This window comes from Phocoena sinus, chromosome 2 (assembly GCF_008692025.1).
Source record: "Phocoena sinus isolate mPhoSin1 chromosome 2, mPhoSin1.pri, whole genome shotgun sequence".
NCBI classification, from domain to species: domain Eukaryota; kingdom Metazoa; phylum Chordata; class Mammalia; order Artiodactyla; family Phocoenidae; genus Phocoena; species Phocoena sinus.
The window spans coordinates 33,893,218-33,909,633 of record NC_045764.1 but is presented as its reverse complement, the minus strand read 5'-3'; the positions used below and the strand labels follow the sequence as shown (position 1 = coordinate 33,909,633).

The following is a 16,416-nucleotide window of genomic DNA, read 5'->3' as shown; positions in this document are numbered from 1 at the left end:
ATCCTCGGATTTTGGTATCCATGGAGGTCTCGGAGCCAATCCCCTGTGGTTACCGAGAGACGACTGCATTTGTTTATTGACAATTTGATAGCACCAATCTGGTGCCAGCCGCTTTAAGTGGACTGAACACACACACACACACACACACACACACACACACACACACACACACACACACACATATATTAGGAGCATAGATTTTTTTAAAAGTCCAGTGTATGAGCCCCAGAAGCTTCCTGGAAATCATTAAGAGAAGAACTTGCTTTGTTGATGGAAATATTTTACATCTTCCCTGTCCCGTATGGTAGCCACTAGACATGTGCACTATTGAGCGCTTCAAATGTAGCTAGTGCAGCCAAGGAACTGAATTTTTATTTGTATTTCATTTTACTTAATTTCAATGTAGGTGACCTCATGTGGCCAGTGGCTGCCTTACTGGAGAGCACAGCTCTAAGACCCTCCCAGTTCACCCCGTTCTAAGCTTCTCACTTTCTCCTCTCCAGGCCCCCCGAGCCCCTCTCACCTCTGCCCAGGTGCTTCTGCCCCTGTTGTCTGGCAGTTTGATTTGGACCTATTTCTCCACCTCAGTCTCCACATTCTTCTCAGATACCGTGTTTGGCCTCTGACCAAACTGTGCCCATGAGGAAGAAACAGTCTGGCTTCGAGTCCAGACTGCTGACCCCTGGCTTCCCCTCGGAGAGGGTGCTGCCCTGACAGCTTACTGATGGCTTAGGAGTAAGAAGGACGTAGTCCACCCTGGATGCGGCCGGCCACATGAACGACATATTCACTCTCCTAGGACCATCTCCACCTGCTCTCGTGGGCGCCCCCTTAGGGCAGGACAAGATAGGACTCTGACACATGAATAGTTCTTGGAAGTGAGAGGCAGATGCAAAGGGAGATTTCCTCAGTCTTATTTTCTGTAGCTCTCTGGCTTAAAATGAGGCCCACTTTAATGGAAAACAAAACAAGCAGACAGGTGGATGATATCCTTTGTATGTTTACTATGGTACAGCAAGATCTTCTAAACCAGAGCCGATATCCCCTGCTGCAAGCAGAAGGCCCTGGGCACACCCCTTTCAAGTGGTCCAAAGGACATCCCCAAACATGACATTTAAGACAATTCTTCATTTCTCTGACAATGACTTCTCGAAGTGCACACAGAATAAATAAATAGAAAATATATCTTTGTTCATGGTGACGCCTACAAGAAATGTTTACAGACAAAACACTCTATACATCTAATTCCCGAAAAAGGACCAGCTATTTCGGCAACAGGAAAAAGACAAGCATTTCAGAGGAGTGGTTTTTTTTTGTTTGTTTTTTAAAGGCCTAACTCATTTTGAGGCTTACAAACAGAACAACAAGAACAATTTTCTAAGCAGTAAGAAAATTTGTGCTACCAAGAACATGCCCAGACACGGGCTCTTGGTGAATGGTTTAGGAAGGAAAGTTTTATGCACAGATCTGCACTGTTAGACATATGTACAACTCTGAGGATTTTCAAATAGATATTTTTTTTTCCATGAACTGAACCAAAGACAGTCAACATTCCTGGCCATCTGAAGTGATCACATCCTAAGTGGTTCACAGTATGAGACCCTTGCATTAAGAGTTTAGGAAAACTCAACAGAACTATAGACAAGAAGAACACGAGGTCATTGAACTCTCCTCCCCATGGCCTCTGACCTGCCTGGAAGAGGTCCTTCCTGGGACCCGGGCCTTTGAAGCTGCCAAGTCTTAAGCGGCAGAGCCCCACTGTCACGTCCTAGCAGCGAAAGACCTGTCTAGTGGGGGAGACCTCTTTGGCAACTGGCTCAACCTGGGCAGTGAACTCTTGGGCCGAGTCTCATTGGCTGCAGCTGGGCAGATGGTGCCAAGGAAGGAAAGAATTTGTGGTCGGGGCAGGAAAGGGGACGAGACCCAGAGCGACCCTGGTGTCTCATGAGGGAGTATAAGCCACAGATAGAGTTTTCTTTCTCTGGAAGCTCTGCTGGCTCTCTCCAAGGTGGGCAAGGGAGAGAGCAGGTTATTAGGCAGTGACTGAGAGGGCCTGGGGTGGACCCAAAGCTCTTCAGATCCCGGAGCCACCTAGCTGGCTCACCGAAAACGTGTCTGCTGGGCGCGCCTGCAGACCTACAGAAGCAGGTAGCACCAGTGCAGTGACCGCAGCTGCTGGGCGCCGGCTCGGCAGGGCAGGTAGTTTGAGCTAAGCGGAGGCTGCAGGACCTCCACAGCCCAGAGGAGGGCGCCCTTGTGCGAGCAGAGGACCAGGAGAGAAACAGTCATCGGCCAACTCTCTTTTCTATTCTGATCTTTTTTCCCTTCAAGGGGACTTGCCCCCGTCTCGCGAGGCCAGTCAGGCCGGCTGTTGAGGCAGTGTGGTGTGGCAGTAAGTGCGGAGAGTGGGGCTCCCGTCCTGGCCCTGCCCTGGCCGTGTGGTTCTTCCCCAGCTTGGGGTCTCATGTGTCCCATCCATACAACGAAGGCTTTGGACTAGGTGTTTCCTAAGGTCCTTTCCAGCTCTGAAACCCCAGGCTCACTGAGGTGTGAGTGTGTCCGTGTGGGGCTCCGCGAGGGCTCTCAGGGCCCCCGATGCAGGAGCTCCCCTTTCTCGACTTGACTCCACCCCCTCTTGGAGTGGTTGGTGGACCAGCTGACCCAGTGCTCTGGCCATAATGAGCTCAGCCCATCACCCCCTCTGATGCCCGCTTCTCTATTACGGGTGGCCAGCAAGTCGAGGGCAAAGGGCGACCTTGAAGTCACCCATCTTCGGCAGATGTGGGCAGGAACCACTCCAGAGGCTGCCTCATCTCCGCCCACCCAAATGCCCCTGCCCTTCGTTACTGCAGGAAGCTTCCTGACCACCCGAGCGCGTAAGCTCTTTCCCTCCGGGAACTGCCTCTGGCCTCCTCTTTACCTCTCTTGGCTTTCTCCGCTTGGCATCAGAGGTACACACGCCCAACCACCTGTTCCACCAGACTGCGAGCCCCTTGCCTTAGGCAATGCTTCTCACCGCTCCCTCCTGTACGCCCGGAGCACCCAGCATCATGGATGTTGGCTGGAAGGAACGTTCTCCCCTATTGCTGGGCTCCGGGCACAATGTGAAAAGCCACAGCATCGCAGTACTGGCATCTCAGAACTGAAAGGACCTTTAAAAGTCACCTAGTCCAACTCCCAACCTGGGTGCCAAAGCCTCCTGAGAGGTTGGACCCCTCCGGAGGCAGGCTCGCCCTTCTCCGAGGGTAGCCGGTTCCATCCTGGTGAACGGAAGACGGAATCCCGGTCTACACGCCAGCTCCGAATCCCGCGCAGGTTGGTTCTTGCTTACAGGAATGAAGATTTCCTTAGGACCAGGACTCTTCCTCCTACACCGACCACCCTAACGTGCGTGCTGGAGAGCATGGCGATCTGTGGACGACCCAGCACCCCCTCCAGGCTGCCTCCCAGCTGGGGCAGAGCTCCCGCCAAAGTGGACTTTTGCTGCCAGCGCAGCGCAGGTCTCCTCGTACGGTCCTCACACACACACACACACACACACACACACCCCACCCCACCGCAGAGGCACAGATAGGAGAGAAGCACCCAAGAGGCTGCAGGAAAGAGAAGGTTTCCAGCATCAGCAACACTGCCCCTGGGGCTGCAGGTAGACACTTGAGTGAGGGCAGGTGACAGCACCAGGGGTCTCTGATACCCTCCCCTTGGCCCATCAGGGCTGACACGTGGCCTTCCCCGGCAGCTGCTGGACAGGGGCTGGGGGACCAGCCAGGCTGCCCCAGGCGGCTGCCGGGAGTCCACCGTCAGAGTCCACTGTAGGGCAGCGCTGAGGTGGCAGCGGTCCTCACAGCTTCTTCTTCCTCACCACGGGGACGGGCACAACTTGGAAGATTTTGGCATGGTGGTCCTCGGTGTCCAGGGTCACCCAGGTGGGCCGGAAGCTGCCCTTGAAGCCAACGAATGCCATTTTCTCTGAAAAGCAGTGACGTCACATGAGCAGAAACTTCACGAGAGCATGGCTATATGCCACCACCTTCCAGGCTTCCCCATCGCCATTCCCCTGCCTGTACCAGGCACCCCCTCCTCTAGCCACACTGGACTGTCCGCCCCCCGGGAAGAGCTTTGTGGCTGGTTACTGGTGGTACCTGGCATTGGTTTGTACGGGGCAACCAGGGTCTCACCTGAGCCTCCCAGCCACCGCAGAGTGCTCTCTGGTTCCCACAGGAGACCTCCCAGGAACCCCAGCCACCTTTGAGCTGACCCTACAATTAGCAGCGAGTCTCTGCCCATCTCTGAAGCCCCGTGTTCCCTGTCAAATAATGGCATGCATCTACGAGACTTCTGCCCCAGCTCCAACATTCTGTGGCTTTAGAAGGGATTTCTGAGAAGTGGAGGAATTTGCCCAAGGGCACCTAGTAGATGGTGCAGCCCAGACCAGAACTCTATAGACTCCCGAGCCCCACGCAGGGCCCTCTGGCTCACAGCTCAGAGCTCGACCCCGTCCGAGGGACTTGGGGATCCATGTCTACACTCAGGAACGGCCCAGCCTGGCAGGCAGCACACACCCATCACCACTGGGAAAGTGTCCCTTGACGTATGTCACCTTTATGTTCAACTTTTGGCAACAGGGTCTGAATTTAAAGGACAGAGGCCCCCAAATGCTTTCAGGACCAGGCTGGAGAAGATGCTTCTATTTTCCTTGTGTTCTCTTTTGGCTCGTTTGAAGGACTTTCACTGTTCCTGATTTTTCTCTGAGAGCTGCCTGGGATAAGCGTCCCATATGATAGATAGGCTGCTAGCCTTGATGTGTTTTGCAGTCAGGATGGCATGGCCACTAAGGGTGGCTGGCTTTGGATTCGAAAAAATAAGGATCCAAATTCTAACCTTAAATTACTTAACTAGTTCTGTTTCTTCACCTTAAGTGGAAATAGCAGTACCTGTCACACAGGTTATTAATGAATAACTGAGGTCGTTATTGGATGTTCAGCAAGGTGCAAGGCTGAGCATTACATGGTGACTACAACGGACATTATCATTATTATCTATCTGGAGGGTTGCTCAGCCTCGCCTCTCGACCTCCCCCAGGACTCTCCCATCACAGTCTGCGGTGACGATAATAAAATGCTGACATTTCTGTCCTGGCTGGCGTCTTCCCTGAGGGGTCCGTGCCAGGCTTTATGGCAGAAGAGCCGTGTGACCTTGATTCTCAAGTGAGATCCTCAAATGAGAGCTTTGCCAACTGCAAAGGGCTGTGCAAATGCTGGCCGTGAGCTGGGAAGCTGCAGAAGACGTAGGGCCCCTGGCCGATTGGAGTAGCAGGAACTGGGTAGGAGGGTCAAACTGAGCCACTTTTCTGCTGATACTTTTGTGGAAAAAAAAAAAAGGGCCACCGGCTGAGTCGACAGGGGAGCAGCTCGAGCAGTTTCCTTCCGGTGTCTGGTCACAAGTTGGAATGCTGTTGCTGCGGGGCAGGGATGGGGACAAGGTGGCCTCTTGCCCACACACACCTGCAGACCGCTAGTTGTGTTGAGGATTCTGAGACCCCACCCAGGTTTGGGGGGAAAGTGGTCTGGTCTCAGCAGCGGGTAGCAGCAGCCTGCACACTGGGCATCTGGATTCACGGTCAGGGTAAGGCCCCGTCTACACCCCTTACCTTTCAGTTTGAGGCCCTTGTCTGCCCCGAGCTTTTCCAGCACTCGAGTCCACGGTCCTCTGGAGACGTATCTTCCCTTCGATGCCATGAGAACTATGGAGCTGAACAAGAAGGGATGGATGAGAGGACTCGACGACAAGCTGGATGTGGGGGTTCCCTGGGAGGGATGCTGGACTGTGCCTGGTGGGACTCGAGCTAGCAGTGCCCAGAGGCCCGCCAGGGACTGGGGAAGGGCAGCCCCTCCCGCGTGCCAAGCTGACCAGCTCTTTCCATGTGATGACCCACATCCTGAACGCCCTCCCACACATCTGGCTGCGGTTGGTGCCCGTGGCCTTCTCTGCGCCTGCTCTCAGCTCCCTGCTGCTCCCTGTCTGTCCCCACAGAGGACAGAGCAGGTACGCAGAGCACCCCATCTGGGGGCCAGCACCTACGACGGGGCCGGGCACACAAACGACCGCAGCACGCATCTCTTCACTTAAATACGCAAACCCTGTTTGAGCAGGACAAGATGGAGACATGGTGCTGGGAGAAGCCAGAGTGGGGAGTCACCCTGTGCTCGGAGGAGGGTTAACCCCTTAGGTTCACATCCTCCCTCTCCACTCAGGCAGGACGGTGTTACCGTTCCATTTTACAAAGCGGGTGATGGAGGCAAATAGTTACCGAGTATCTGAGAGGACCTGCCAAAGGGGAAGCCGTGCCTGGTGCCTGGGTGGAGGCAGAGGCCTGGAGCAGTGGGCATGCCCAGCCTGAAGGTCCTGACTTGCAAAAGCCCAGCTTGGGAGCAAAGAGTCTCTATTCCCCTGCCCTGGTTGCATTCAGGCCAAAGTGCTGGGAAAACAGCCGCCGTCGTGGTGGCAGACTCAGCCTGCTGGACCAGACGGCAGGAAGTGCACACTTCCCCCAGGAATAGAAACAGGGGCAGAGGCCCGACTGGGGCTTCTAGTTTGCAGCTCAGAGGAATCCTGTAACCACAGACCACAGTCCAGACATGGAAGAACTGTATAGGATTCTGGAAGCTGTTGTTACCCCCATTTGGGTCCCATTGGGAGCAGAAGGCAAGCTCTTAAAAGGCAAAGAGCTTGGGTGCAGTAGGAACAGAGGGGAAGCGAGCTGGGGACTGCGTCTGGCTCTTCAGGAAAGCAGAGGGATTTGTGCCTGTTAAGAAGACAGGGAGCATCGCAAACACATCCTCAACTTTGGATTCGGGCTCTTTTCCCGTTCAGAAGAAAAGCTAACGTCCCTCTGGCTCAGTTAAGCCTTCTTGCTGGGCTGGACTCAAACAAAGGTCATGCCCTCCAGACGGGGCTCCCAGGGGCGGGACAGGGAGACAGAGCTTCTCGTGCGCCCAGCCTCCTGACAGCACCCCAGGAGCTGCCTGCACACTTCAGGTGTCCCTCTCTGTCTCGTATGGCATCTCATGCCCTCCAAGCCCCTGACCTGTCAGCACGGAGGTCCCCACAGGGTGGCTGGGCAGAGACAGCCCCTGGGAAACATCCCTGAAGGTTTGGGTGCGAGCAGTGGCCTCCTTCTTGCCCTGGGACCCTGGGGCAAGGCTGGCCCTGTGGAGGGGGTGGAAGGGGGAGCGGCCTGGCTTGGGCCTGCGGTGACAGTGGGCAGGACCTGCCTTGCCCCATCCACTGCCGCTTTTCCCGGAGGTCAGAGCGGGGTCTGGTGGCGCCCAATTCCTATCTGGGTACCCAGTGCCAACCCAGGGCACGGCTCACACCAGGTACTTGGCAAGGTGCACCAGGGCCGCAGCACGGGCTGAAAGCAGCCCTGCATGGGGTTGTCCCACGCCTCTCACCCCTGCTTCTAAACAGAGCAGCTCCGCATTTCAGTCTCTTATTCCAGGCTTCTGCATCCTGTTTCATTTCCAGAAAAGTCCTTTGCCCCAAAAGGCATGAAAACTAAAAATCGCTAAGTGATCATGTATTCCCCAAACTGGCAAATCTGGTCCTTCTGTATGAATCTGCACGGGAAAATGTCAGGCTAAAGAAGCTTGTGATGGGGGCAGAGAGTGGAGACCAAAGGTGGTTAAGCAAAACCCCATTCTTTGGAATCTCACATATGAGTCCAGTTCAAGTCACGCCCATCATGCGGCATCTGGGAAGTAGTACATTTGTTTTTGTCAATAAATATTTACCAAGCACCTCCTATATGACAGGTACCACGTTAAGCGCTTAGACTGTCTGCTATGCCAGGTTGTGGCTTTGGAGTGAATTCTCCACCCATTATACTAGGAATGTAAGTATGAGTTAGATATGGTCCCCACATCAAGAAGTCCATATCCTAGATGCGGGAGTAGATATGTCCACTGGTCCTAAGGGTGCGGGGGGTAGGTAGAACTTTTTGGTTGGATTGGAAGAGACCTCACCAAAGAGGTGATACGTGAGTTAGACTTGGAAGGTGGAAGGGGAATTACCAAAGATTTCTAGGAAGGGGACAGGAGGTACATGTATTTAAGAAGCTCAACCCCCCAGTACGGTGGGTGGATTCGCGAGGGGGAGGCTGGACAAGGGAGCCTGCCGGTGACTGCCGACGGTGTGGGTGGCAGACAGGGAGGCCCCAGACAGAGCAGCGATGCAGAGGATGCCAGAGGATACCTAGCAGGAGAGCAACGATGCAGGTAGGGTTGACAGGATGTGGTTACAGGGCGTGGTGGTGGCGAAACAGAAGAAAGACAAGGGCCCCAGCACAATGCCCAGACTCTCATCTAGCTGCCCGGATGGAAGATGATGGTTTCACCGAAACGTGGAAAAGGGGAGTGACTGGTTTTGGGGGTTAAAAAAAAAAGAAACGAGAATTCAGTTCCCCAGGAGACATCCAGGTGGCATGGTCCAAGTTGCAGTTGGATTAAAAGTATCTGGTGTTTCAGAGGGAGATCTGGGCTGGAGATTCCCAAAAGCCACCAGCATTTGGGTCATATTGAAAGTATGGGAGGGGATGAGCTCATGCCGCGAGAGTGGGTCATGATGGGGGCACAGGGCCAGGGCAGGCTTCCCGTTTGTAGCTGGGTAGACCGTCCGCCTCAGCCTGACCTACATTCACCATGGCCCTGGCTCCAAAGGGAGAGGCACCAGGCAGGGAAGCTTCCCAGCCAGTACCCAGGATGTGTGGGCAGACCGCGGACACTCCCCAAGCCTTCTCAGACCGGACTGTGCTGAAGGTCTCAGGGACGGGGAGGGGGACTCGGGCAGGGGTCTGCGGCGCCATCGGCCAGTCCCCGACGCAGAGGCACACACTCACTTGTCGGGGATGGCCAGCACGTAATTGAAGAGCTGCCGCGGGATGCCCTGCAGGACGGCGGTCCTGAAGGTGGCTTGGTTCAACACATGCCCTTGTCTCCCGTCAATTACCACCACCTGGATGCCATCCTCCGAGCTCGGGTACTTCTTCCCATCCACCTGCAGACAACAAGCAGCACACGGTGTGATGCAGGGGGGTCCCAAAGGCAGCAGAGCCCCGAGGTTCTCCTGCCCCGGGGGGTTCCCACGCAGACTCCGAAGACAGAGGTCACGGTGCGGCTCTTCAAAGCACAAAACTCACTTCAGTTCAGTTCCTTGCAAACCTCTGTAGTGGGCTGAATGACGGCCTCCCCCAAAGGTACATCTACTGCAACCTGTGAAAGTGACCTTATTTGGAACTAGGGCCTTTGCAGAGGTAATTAAGTTAAGGATCTTGAGATGAGGTCATCCTGGATTTCAGATGGGCCCTAAATCCAGTGGCAGATGTCCTTATAAGGACTACAGGCAGAGGGAGGTGTAAGGCTCGGACACATTGGGGAGAGACCATGTGAGACAGAGGCAGAGGCTGGAGGAACGCCGCTACAGCCAAGGAACATCCAGGGCTGCCGGCAACACCAGAGGCTTAGAAGAGGCCTGGAACGGACCCTCCCTCAGAGCCTCCAGGGGGAACCAACCCTACCAGCACCTTGACTTGGGACTTCTGGCTTGTGAACTGCGAGAGGATAAGTTTCTGTTGTTTTAAGCCACCGGGTTTGCGGTCATTTGTGACAAGAGCCCTAGGAAACTAACACCACGTCTCAGTGAGCAAAGCCCCTCTGGGCAGGGGTGAGGGTTGCTTACTTCGATGTAGGCAAAGTCGTTCATTAGGTGGAAGAAGCGCTGCTTGGCACTTTCCATCTTCACCTCCAGGAAGTGGTCCTTGGTCGTCTGGAAAATAAACAAAACCCAGTGTGGCTGTCAGGTTTGTGGAGTCAAGTGTACGGCCCGATGGGTGGTCTTCCCCCTCACTGCCCCCGACCCCCGGTCACGGGAGACGGTCTAAGGAGCGGAGCAGATGTCTGGAGAGGACGCTGATGGGGTCTGGGCCCCCTCGGAGGGCCCGGGCTCGCTGTCGGCCACTCACCAGCTGAGAAGCAAAGAGCTTCTTGGGCATCGGCACGTCCACGACGGCCCTCTCCGCGAACTTGGGGTAGGCTGTGGCCGCGCAGTTGCTGACGCCGGCGTTCTTTGGGATCAGAGCTTTAATCTTTATTCTCTCACAGCCTTTCACAGAGCAGAAGGCGAACTTCTCTCTCTCGTTCTGAGCTTTCAGCTTCAGGAAAAGCAGCCTGTGCACGGGAGCAGAGAGGGTGGCTCCCTTTGGTGTCCACACCCCCCTCCCCCACCCCTCCTCCCCCAAAGGCATTTGCCCAGAACTACGTGCTGGCCACAGTGATTACAGCCGGTGGGCCCTACAAAATGGATGTGTCTACCGCAAGGTTTTTTGGGGTTTGTTTTTAATTTTATTTATTTTTGGCTGCGTTGGGTCTTCGTTGCTGCGCGGGGGCTTTCTCTAGTTGCGGAGAGCGGGGGCTACTCTTTATTGCGGTGCATGGGCTTCTCATTGCGGTGGCTTGTCTTGTGGAGCACGGGCTCTAGGCATGCGGGTTTCAGTAGTTGCAGCACGCGGGCTCGGTAGTTGTGGTTCGTGGGCTTTAGGGCCCAGGCTCAGTAGTTGTGGCTCACGGGCTTAGTTACTCTGCGGCATGTGGGATCTTCCCGGACCAGGGCTCGAACCCGTGTCCCCTGCATTGGCAGGTGGATTCTTAACCACTACGCTACCTGGGAAGTCCTACCACAAGGTTTTATGTGGTTGGAGAAATTAAAAACAAATGCATTGAAGAAAAAGCTAACACTGACACTTTTCATTTTCTGAGCACGTACTCTATGCCATGCTATGCACATGCCGTAAACTGACATATTATCTCATTTAATCCTCAGACAATCCAGTCCAGCAGGCACTGTTATCATCCCAATTTCTCAGATCCCAATGGCTCAGAGAAGTGAAGTGACTTTGCCAGGACCACACAGCACAAAGGGGACAGAGCTGGGATTTTCCATCCCAACCCTGTGCCTGGTGAGGAAAATGCTCACCAAGGGAACGTGTGTGAATGTGAGGAGAAAGTGGGAAGCAGAACTGGGCGGGCCATCTGGTCCCTAGGGCTTGGCTGTTTTCAGCACAGGAGCCCAGGAAGCCCAGCTGGGATGACTTCCTGAAGATGCCCTGCTTCCCTCTCAGGAACACCGCCACTTTGTTTGAGTTCACTTGAGTGGCTTTACGTTTCTTGACGTCAAGCAACCCCTGAATGGAATATAGTGTTCATGTGGAAGAACTGCTGGGGGATGTCTCGCCCCGGCTGAGAACAGAGCTTCTTCCTCTGCATTCCATGCTCTGCATGGGGCGGGGGAAGCTTTGAGCTGCTTAGGAGGAAGCCCGTTCAGCGCTGCCTGTCATCATTTCTCCACCAGAGGCTCCCACACAAGGTCAGAAACCACCCCAGGGGACAAGGTCATGAGCAAAATCCCAGAAAGAGACCCAGAGACTGTTCCTAGGGCTTCTGCACAAGACTATCAGTATTCAGGTTTCCCCGCTGTCATGGTATATCAAATTATCCAAACTGGAGGGCACTAGAAGACCATCTAGCTCCCACTCCTTATTTTCCAGACAGCAGCTGCCCTCTCTAATCCTCACCTTCCACATGGATGTGTCCTAGTCAGCTGGACTGGGAAGCCCTGGCGTCAGTAAGCCTGGGCTCAATCCTGGCTGTGACCAGGTAGTATTACAGAGCAGCCCTACTGATGGCCGTGCACCTGAATACTACACTTACGTACAGTTTAGCAATATCTCGCTTAGGTGGCATCTGGCAAACTCCAGGACACAGATGAAATCACCCGAGTGGTTTTTTTTTAACCTTGAAGGATTTACAGAGGTGACTCAGGGCGTGAAGTATATTTCACACTTCGGGACCCCTTCACTTGTAGCCTACTTACTTTTTATTTTACCCCCAATTATAACAAGCTGCTTATCAAGTGTCCTAGGCCATAGCAGAATAGAAGGTAGCCACTGAAAGCAGGTGCTCTGAATGTAAGAAAGAGCAACACATTTGTAAGGCAGAAAAGTCATGAAAACAGCCCAAGAATTCACAAAGCCCAAGACTCTGGGCTCTTGCACAGGCAACAGACATCCTGTAACCCAGCCCACAGTCCCTAAGGCTACCATTGAATTAAAGCGCAGCATAATAATAGGTATGATTGACTAAGCTACCAACGAAACGGTTGAATTAAGCAGCAAAATCTGCGCAAAGGGGAAAAATCGCAAATTTTTAAATGCGTTGATCAAAAAGGTTCAACTTGTTCAGTGGCCGTTTCCGTTTGAAAAATTCACACCTTTGCAACATCCCGATTCTCACGATCCTATCGGTAAAAGAAGAAATCACGCACAGGGGGTGCTATGAAGACTTTCACCTTATTACCATTTTTAAAATCATAATATTGATCGTTTCTGCTGTTGTATGAAGGATATTTCATTCCCCCTCTGGTTTTCACATGGAAGGGTTTTTCTAAACACTCCTGGCCCCAGCCCGTCCCCTCACTGATGTCTTCCCGGGGGAAGTGGAGTGACTCGTGTGGTTGCTGGATGGGGGTACATAGGTCAGCCCGTAGAGAGGCGGACTCTGGTCTGCTCCCCCTGCACCCTAAGTTTTGGGAGTTGGGCTCTGAGCGGGGGGCCCCGGTTGCTCAGGGCTGCCTGGGACTGGGTAGGTGCACTCGGGGACAGCATTGGGAAGATCTGTTCCCCGGCAGCTCCATCATCAGTAGGACAGACAGTTCCTTCCTCACCTGCTGTCGTGCCTGCTCCACCACTGGCTTAGAACTAATGTGGGAAAAGGGCTGCTACTTGCTGCTTCCCCAACCTCAACATTATTATTTTTTTATTTTATTTTTTTTGCGGTACGCGGGCCTCTCACTGCTGTGGCCTCTCCCGTTGCGGAGCGCAGGCCCAGTGGCCATGGCTCACGGGCCTAGCCGCTGCGCGGCATGTGGGATCCTTCCGGATCGGGGCACGAACCTGCGTCTCCTGCATCGGCAGGCGGACTCAACCACTGCGCCACCAGGGATGCCCCCCAACATTTTTACTTACGCTTCTGACTTTCAAATTTGAATTTTCCTTTACTCAAACTGATAAAGCCCTACCTTTATAGATATGTCGAAGCATCTTCTCTCTATCTCATTACCCTTGATTTCACTACAAGAATGGAAAAAATGGCCATAAAACAGTCCTTTACCCTTAGTCCCCGGAGGGCTGGCTAGCAACAGCTTTACCGCTTTGGAGACGTGCTGGCATTCTGCAGATGTCAGAATACTCTCTTTTCAGGGGAGGCGACCAAATAGCTCACTGTCTCCGGGGACAGTACTCTGTCCCCATTAGATCCCTGCTGAATAGAACCTAGTGCAGTTCAGCAAAAGGGGGAGGATTTTGGTTACAGATAGGTGTGAGCTCAAAACTAGCCGCGCCAAGTTTGTGCGGTGTCCCTGGAGCAAGGCATTCCTATTTATCCTGTACCTTCTTTGACCATCTCTAATTTTTGTTTTTGGCCGCACTGCGCGGCACGCGGGATCTTAGTTCCCCAACCAGGGCTCAAACCTGTGTCCCCTGCAGTGGAAGCGGGGAGTCTCAACCACTGGGCCGCCGGGGAAGTCCCTGCCCATCCCTAAATTAGGGATACTATCATCTGCTCCGACTGAGTTGTATGGAATTGAGGTCCGGTACCACATTTTCTCAGTTCTAAGATTCACTCCTTTCACTTTTTTTTCCCCCCTGAAACAGGTATATTCACTACAATCCATGTGTATATTAACAGAGTGCTTACTTTACTCCCAAAGCGTCACAGCTTTAAAAATGTCATTGGTGGATGGCACAAACTGTCTGAGAATAGAAGTGCCTAGGAAAGGATCCTACGTTAACCAGCACCAACTGCATGGCAGGTCTGAGGATTATTGGAAAGGCCGGGGGACAGCATGAGAATGACCACTTTCCTGCAGCCAAGAGGGGGCTCCTCACCCAGAGTCCTCGTCCCAGTAATAGTGGCTCTTGCCAGGGTAGCTCTGCTCCACTTTGTCCATCTGCAACGTCCTCACGAAGATGCCCGTCTTGGACGTTTGCTTCAGCAGGCGATTGTGAACATCCGAGAGGATAGAAAAGGTGGTGCCCCGGGGGTAGCAGAGCCCCACTCGAATCCAGTCGCCCCTAGAATCGGAAGTGCAGTCAGGTTACAAGCGAGGATGTCCAGGCCACAGGGCCTCCTCGCGTGCCTTGGCCAGAGACCAAAGCGTTCTCCACCAAATGGCACTTCCACTTTTCAGTGGGAATTTTTGAAAGAATGCTTGCTGTTGGTAATGACTGCGTCACAAAGTGTTCAAGGAGAGAGGGAGAAACGGTGACTGCAGTGAATGAGAGGGGTCGGTGGGGCGTCCCCAGGGCCTGCATTGGGTGCTCTATGTGGATCGTTGGCTGGGGGAAAGAAAAATGAACGTTCTTTCAATAGGGCTGGAGTGAAAGAGCCAGGATCTGTAAGACCTGGATTCAGCCCCTTCCTGGTCCAGCCTGACTGTGGGGCCCATTTCAGCTCTTTGGGTATCATTTTCTGCAACTGATAAATGTCTGTCTCACGGGACTACTGTGGCAAGTTAATGACGTGCATAGAAAATACGTGAATGTAAATACATGAAGCTCTCTCCAGATGCCCACAGCTTAATCCCTCTACCTCGCAGAGCCTTGTTCCCGCCACCTTCCCCCCCCCCCCCCCCATAAAATGGTAACAAGAGCCACCAGGGATTTTTGACCATGTACTGAGCCCTTCGTAAAGCCAGGTCCTGGGTGAAACGCCTGCCAAACACTGTCCCACTCGATCCCCATTGCAGCTCTGTGGAGTAAGACTATCCCCATCTCCTAGATGAAGGAACTAAGGTTCCCAGGGGTGAGATGCCCTGCCCGGGGTCACCCACGCCCAGAACGGGGGCTCAACCCAGGTCTTTGATTCTTAACCACCGAGTGATGTCACGTCTAGATCCATCCTCGTGCAGGGATGACGTGGGCAAGCCTGAGGGTCTGTGAGCGGGAAGCCCGGGGCTTTGCAGCGAGGCATCGTTATCACGGATGCTTTGAGCTCAGCCAGAGCAGCTGTCCCCACGTCACACTGCTCCTGGCCAGGCACCCACTCACTTGTTGAAGTTGATGAGCCAGATGGTGAGCTCGGCAGGGGCTGTCTGGTCCCAGTGGATGGTGTAGCCCTTCCGCAGGGCGATGACGGGCTGGTACTGCTGGTAGTGGGTGCTCCTGGTCAGAGCCCCCTCCAGGTAGAGAGGGTGGCTGGGGAAGTCATTCTTGATGATCTTCATTCGCAGATTACTGGTCTTGTAGGCCTGAATGTACATCTTTTAAAGCCCAGAGAGGAAACACACAATGAGGCAATGACAAGGGATTATTCCAAGAGCGTCTGGTTAGCATCTGACTACAGACTACACTTGCAAAAGGGCTTTCTCTTCACAGAGCCCTTTTTAGAAAGCTTGAATGAAAGAAGGCCAAATAAGGGGGCATCTTTCTGCTGGTGAATGCAGCCTGAGCCGTACTGTGCAGTCCAGCTAACGCTTTCTGTACATCTTCAAACAAAGTGTAGAGGAGAGACCAGCGGCAACTTGAGGGGAGTCTGCTTAAGTCGGCGAGTTTTGGAAAAGGAGGGGTACGAGGAAGGGGGAGGAAGGGGGAGAGTTTTATGGCACTTCTGCTGCAAACGCGACTCCCCTTGAACCGGCTGCTGTCCCGTCTGCATTTGAGAAAGAGCCTGATGTGTTGCCTACTTCTCCCTCTGATTCTCAGTGTCTGGCCTGTGTGGCCAGTCCACGTGGCTGTCAGTGCACACCGGGGGATGAATGGCATCTCATTTCAGAGACAAATATGAAAGCAAGACTGTCAGCCACTGAGTCCAAGGGACAAAACAAAAGAGCCTGGATGATTTGGGCCACACCTTGGTTTAAAAGACTGTGTCCTGATAGAGAACAGACCTGTGGTTGCCGAGGGGAAGGGAGGGAGGGAGAGGGATGGACTGGGAGTTTGGGGTTGGCAGACGCAAACTGTTATATTTAGAATAGATAAACAACAAGGTCCTACTGTATAGCACGGAGAACTATAGTCAATATCTTGGGATAAACCATAATGGAAAAGAATATAAAAAAAAAAAGAATGTCTGTATGTGTATAACTGAGTCACTTTGCTGTACAGCAGAGATTGGCACAGCATTGCAAATCAACTCTACTTCAATAAAACATTCGTTAAAATAAATAAAACACTGTGTCCTGTTTTAGGACCTGTCCCATTTCATTAGGTGACATCCCCGTAGCTGTGGCCAAGAGAGACCATCGCATCAAGATGCGATAATGTGCCTTTGGAAAGGGGTTATCTTCCCCTCTAGTTGTATCACATAT

General features: G+C 53.3%; 1 protein-coding gene across 2 annotated transcripts in view; it reads right to left on the bottom strand.

Annotated features, from left to right (window-relative positions):
• Positions 1-982: 982 nt before the first annotated feature.
• Positions 983-16,416, bottom strand: part of CEMIP (cell migration inducing hyaluronidase 1) — a 162,130-nt gene continuing 146,696 nt past the window's right edge. The window contains exons 23-29 of one of the 2 annotated variants that reach the window (XM_032623339.1): positions 15,158-15,369; positions 13,997-14,182; positions 10,019-10,223; positions 9,736-9,822; positions 8,897-9,054; positions 5,651-5,751; positions 983-3,969 (exon numbers count right to left, since the gene is read on the bottom strand). In XM_032623339.1, coding sequence (XP_032479230.1) covers positions 3,842-3,969; positions 5,651-5,751; positions 8,897-9,054; positions 9,736-9,822; positions 10,019-10,223; positions 13,997-14,182; positions 15,158-15,369 — 1,077 coding nt within the window. In that variant the 3' untranslated portion in view covers positions 983-3,841. Of the gene's footprint in view, positions 5,752-8,896; positions 9,055-9,735; positions 9,823-10,018; positions 10,224-13,996; positions 14,183-15,157; positions 15,370-16,416 lie in introns of both variants that reach the window. The other variant, XM_032623338.1, reaches the window with a different exon arrangement.